The 5,448-nt window shown below is 37.8% G+C and overlaps 1 protein-coding gene across 1 annotated transcript; it reads left to right on the forward strand.

Annotated features, from left to right (window-relative positions):
* The first annotated feature begins 215 nt into the window (after positions 1–215).
* Positions 216–4,363, forward strand: LOC111792822 (laccase-14). Its single transcript, XM_023674415.1, has 6 exons — positions 216–332; positions 451–602; positions 1,565–1,809; positions 2,291–2,419; positions 3,114–4,061; positions 4,137–4,363. The coding sequence occupies exons 1-6, from the start codon at positions 216–218 to the stop codon at positions 4,271–4,273; spliced, it is 1,728 nt and encodes a 575-aa protein (XP_023530183.1). The 3' UTR covers positions 4,274–4,363.
* The last annotated feature ends 1,085 nt before the right edge of the window (positions 4,364–5,448 follow it).

The following is a 5,448-nucleotide window of genomic DNA, read 5'->3' on the forward strand; positions in this document are numbered from 1 at the left end:
GTTAATAATTTGAAGGAAGACGTTAAAATTAGATAATGATGATGAGAATCATATATAATAACATACCATTTGAAGCTAATTTGGAATTAATTATAGGATATCATAAAAAGTAATAACATTGAAGGATATTAAAAGCAAAAAAAAACTTGGTTTCACATTGGCCCTATACAATCACAATCAAATTCATTGCTACAATTTACCTCTCAAAACGTCTTATGGGTTTGATAGGTTCCATTGGCTTCACCTCCAAGCTCTCATGGCTACTCATTTGTTGCATCCTCGTCGTTTTCGCTCCGTTTTCGGCAGCTAAAACTCACCGTCATAGTTTTGTGGTACGTCGATTCGAATACCCTTTGTTCATAAATATATGAGGAGGAGATTTGAACTTTGACCTCGATATCGAAGAGGAGTTTTGTGGTTATATATTGATTGAGAATTGTGTTGGAACAGGTGAAGTTACGACCAATCACTCGGCTTTGTAGCTCCAAGAATATCTTGACGGTAAATGGGAAGTTTCCAGGACCGACGTTGGAAGCTCGAACGGGAGATAAAATCATCGTTCGAGTGATTAATAAGTCAAAATATAACATCACATTTCATTGGTTAGTCCTCTCTTGCTCTCAATAAAATATTTGTTTGGATTGTTCTTAGGTTGATAATATGTCTGATGTAAAATTATTATTATTTTTGTTGCTCCAATTTAATTTCTACGTAGAAAATCAAATCAACTGAACCCGTACGATTTAGCTCAGGTTATGAATTTATCACGGTTGAGTTTAAAGAAATAAAATTTCTATGGATTCGATTAGTTCATAGATTCCTCTAAAAACTAAATTGGGTTAGGTTCATTATTTAATAAGCGCTGTTCGGGTTGAAAAAGTTTACATCTCGAACAATTGAGTTGGATCTAAAAAAAAATATCTCAACCTAACGTAACCCAAACCAACCCGTAAACACCCATAACAACAACATTTTTATATAGTAATTTCAAATTATTGTACTTTAAAGGAAGGTGAGGTTGGCTTACCAAACGAGTCAATTAACAACTAAATCATGTTCTGGTTACTTAATTAATGGTCTAGGGATCCTTTAGAACTATTCTCGACTAAATGCTAAGAATCGTATATCCATTCTGAAACTCCGAGACCAAAAGTATATATTATAAGAATTTTCTCAAACGGGTCTTCCTTTTAAGGTGGAATTCATCTTTTATTTTTTCCTTTTCATTCACTCCGACTCCTCCGTTTTATCGATTTTGTTCGAATCCTCCTTTCCTTAAAAAAAAAAAGGGGAATTAGCACGTTCGGGGGATTCCTTTCCTATTTAGTCCCCTCCGTTTCCTAGTAAAAATGAGTGACAGTATCCTGCCTAAATAGTAGACACGTGTAATAAATAAAAGAATACTAAAGATTCGAGCCATAAAATTTCTCAGTTCTGACACGAGGTACTTATTAGATCTAATAGAAACGTAGAGACCAAAAATGTATATTATAAACTTTCACGATGTATATTTTATTTTCTCGACATAGATTATCGTAGTGAACTGTTATGATCGATTATGTAGGCATGGTGTAAAACAAGTAAGAAATCCATGGTACGATGGTCCTGAATACGTAACTCAGTGTCCAATCCTACCAGGCAAGAAGTTCACTTACAAGGTTCAACTCACCAATGAAGAGGGAACCATATGGTGGCATGCTCATAGCGGCTGGGCTCGAGCCACGGTCCATGGCCCTCTCATTATCTACCCAGCCCCACCAAGCACCTATCCCTTCCCTAAACCTCATGCACAAATCCCAATTGTTATTGGTAATTCTTATTCTACCTTTCTACCTATTTATTATTATTTTTTTGTCGGGTTTCTGAACGGATGTTTATTTAATTCGTGTAGAGACGGTTAGGAACAGAGCGAGAGAATCTCCTCCTAAATAGGAGAGTGAACGAGGGAATGGGGAGAAATTTCTCCGTGTTAACTAAATGGGGTCGGAGGCGAGAATAATATTCTCCATCTCCATTTTTGTGTGTGTGTACGTGTGTGTATGCATGTGCATGAGCGTGAGCGTGTGTGTTTTTAAAAATATATTAGAAAAGAGAAAAATAACTGATAAAAAAAATTTATAGCAGGCCGAGACAGGGATAGGGATACTGTTAGCTGGACGGGATTGGAGACAAGGATTATATTCTCCGTCTCCATCTTTAAACTATGATTTAGATCAATATTTACCTGAGTCATCGGGATTAGAATCTTTTATCTCGAGTAAATGCGTAATTATTTAAGTTGTTTTTTTAGGTGAGTGGTGGAAGAAGGATGTAATGGAAATTCCAGATAATGCAAAAAGAAGCGGTGGTGAACCAATACTTTCAGATGCCTATACCATCAATGGTCAGCCAGGATATCTATATCCATGTTCCAAGAAAGGTACAAACTAAATTACAATTTTTTTTTATAATTTTTTAATTTCTTAAATTACCGGGTTTTACAAAAATTCAATGACCTAAAAAATTCGATATGAGGCTGTGTGCCAATAAGGACATGAGGCTGTGTGCCAAAAATTCAACCAACGTGTGGAAACCTTTTACTGGCAGACGTGTTTTAAAGTGTTGAGGGGTAGACATGAGGCTGTGTGCCAATAAGGACGTTCGACCTTGAAGGGGGTGAATTTGGTAGGGTCCCACATCGATCGGAGAAAGGAACAAGTGCTAGCAAGGATGCTGGGCCTGAAGGGAGTGGATTGTGTGAGAGTCCCACCCACGTTGGTTGGAGAGAAAAACGAAACACCCTTGTAAGAGTATTTTAAAGCCTTGAGAGAAGTCCAGATAGGTGGGCTTGAGCATTTACATAAATGACTCGAACAACCCAAATTTATAGTTGGGTTCAGTTTGATTAATTATTTCATAAAAGTTGTCTGAGTTGAAAAAAAAAATCCCTGGAACAATTGGGTCGGGTCTAAAAATGTCAACCCGAGCTAATCCAACCCACCTACGGTGAATAAATGACTCGAACAACCCAAATCAACCCAAACTGAATTGGATTCATTGTTTCCTAAAAATTAGTTGAAAAATGTAAAAATGTGTTAGCCTCGAACATGATCAAAGTTTGTGGAATGTAACAGGAACATTTGAATTAACAGTGGAGCATGGAAAAACATATCTTCTACGAATGATTAATGCAGTGATGGACGAAGATCTGTTCTTCGCAATTGCAAAGCATGAGATGACATTGGTGGGGAAGGATGGAATCTACATGAAACAAATCAAAACAAATTACATAATGATCACACCAGGGCAATCCATGGACCTTTTGATCACTGCAAATCAAGCCCCAGGCACCTATTTTATGGCCACAAGATCATACTCAAGTGCCTTTGGTGCTGGCTTTGACAACACCACAGCCACAGCCATTCTCAAGTACTCAACAAAATCTTCAATTCCAACATTCCATTATTTCCCAACATTGCCTCCATATGATCGAACCGAAGCATCGACGGATTTCACGAAACAATTCCGAAGCTTAACGATCAACGGTCGTCGAGCTGATGTTCCGTTGAAAATCGATACTCGTTTGCTTTTCACTTTATCTGTGAATCTATTGAATTGCTCTACTAAAAAGCCTTGTGCTGGAGCATTTGGGAAGAGGTTTGCTGCAAGTGTTAACAATGTGAGCTTTGTAGCTCCATCACTCTCTTTGCTTCAAGCTTATTACTACAATGTCGCCGGAGTTTTTACGAAGGATTTCCCGAAAAACCCGACGAGGAAATTTAACTACACGGCCGAGGTTATACCGGAAGCTTTTCTGTCTACTTCGTTCGGGACTAGGGTTATGGTTTTGGAGTATAATGCTAGTGTGGAGCTTGTCTTGCAAGGTACCAATGTGGTTGCTAGTGATAATCATCCGGTTCATTTGCATGGTTATAGCTTTTACGTTGTTGGATGGGGGTTTGGGAATTTCGACCCGAAAACCGACACGAAACGGTATAATCTCGTTGACCCACCGAAGGAAACAACGGTTGGAGTTCCGAAGAATGGATGGGTTGCTATTCGATTCAAGGCGAATAATCCAGGTATGTCTTTCAAGATTTTGTATTTAAATTAAGTTCGTGTGAAAATTAAAAAGGTTACTACTTGGGATTATGTAGGTATGTGGTTGATGCATTGTCACCTTGAGCGTCACCAAGTATGGGGCATGAGTATGGTGTTCTTAGTGAAGAATGGGCATGCTCGTGATCAAAAAATTGTTCGTCCTCCACATGATTTGCCTAAATGCTACCATTAGTTTAAGATTACTTTTCATTTGTTTCGATAGTGATCGTGTATTCGTGAAGTGACTGTTCGAATTTCTATTTGTGTGAGTATCTATTTTGATTCATTGGGTCGAGATGGACAATTGTGTATTCAATTTTTCCTCGTGAAAAAGGAAATAGTCGTTGTTTGAGTACTTGTAGTTGAACTTGAATGATCGAACTACATTCTTCTATCAGTTAGTATTGGAGAAACAAGATTTTGTAGTAGCGTTATTGTTTTTGTAATAATTGCTTTGTCGTTGTATTGATAGCCTTAACCTCACCGTCACAACAACCCTAGAAGCCTCAACCTCGTTGTTGCAATAGAAGCACCTAGCATCACCTAGCATCATGACTCCTCTCGTTGTCTATTTCGATTTGCATTGTTTCATGGTCAGATTTTTTAACCGTGCAGTATTGACTTACACACGATCATGAACAATCTTATACTTTTTCACTTGTCTTTATGGATTTGTTGGATCGTAGGTAATGTTCTTTCATCCTCAATCAAGTTTCACTTTGTGTTAAACCAACTTTACTATGCCATAAATATCGCCTTTAAGTGTATTTTTCTTCGATAGCGACTCTACCAACTTATCTCTACTCTATGCCAAGTTCCAGGACTTAGCCTTGCCTCTACTCTTAGCTAATGTTTTTGAAACATAATGTTCGCATCTTGTTTCACCATATTGGTGCTCAACAACACGATTTATAATGCTTTACCAAGACTTATTGGAAAAGAAGTCTCACATTTAATTAGTAGGGAATGTTTTTTCGTGAATAATGTGTACGTACGTCTTCAATAGTCCAAGCCCACCGCTAACCCGATATTGTCACCTTTGGGCTTTCCCTTTCGAGCTTCCCCTCAAAGTTTTAATAACGGCTCAAGTCCACCGCTACCAGATAATGTCCTCTTTGGACTTTCCTTTTGCGGCTTCCCCTCAAGGCTTTAAAAGATTTTCACACGCCCGTAAAGGGTGTTTCATTCTCCTCCCCAGACAATGTAGGCGCTTATCATTTGGTCTCCTGCTAGGTTAAGGATGTAATAGAGCCTAGAAGTAGATTGTGCGGATATATTTATATACTCAATGTAACGACCCGGGAAAGAAAGAAAGAAAAAGAAAATATTATATATATATATATATATATATATATATATATATATATA

Source organism: Cucurbita pepo, chromosome LG04 (assembly GCF_002806865.2).
Source record: "Cucurbita pepo subsp. pepo cultivar mu-cu-16 chromosome LG04, ASM280686v2, whole genome shotgun sequence".
Classification (NCBI taxonomy): Eukaryota; Viridiplantae; Streptophyta; class Magnoliopsida; order Cucurbitales; family Cucurbitaceae; genus Cucurbita; species Cucurbita pepo.

Coding starts and splice junctions, on each gene's coding strand:
- LOC111792822 (XM_023674415.1), top strand. CDS start 216: ATGGGTTTGATAGGTTCCATTGGCTTCACCTCCAAGCTCTCATGGCTA. Junction 333..450: donor CTCACCGTCATAGTTTTGTG/GTACGTCGATTC, acceptor GTGTTGGAACAG/GTGAAGTTACGACCAATCAC. Junction 4,062..4,136: donor ATTCAAGGCGAATAATCCAG/GTATGTCTTTCA, acceptor GGGATTATGTAG/GTATGTGGTTGATGCATTGT.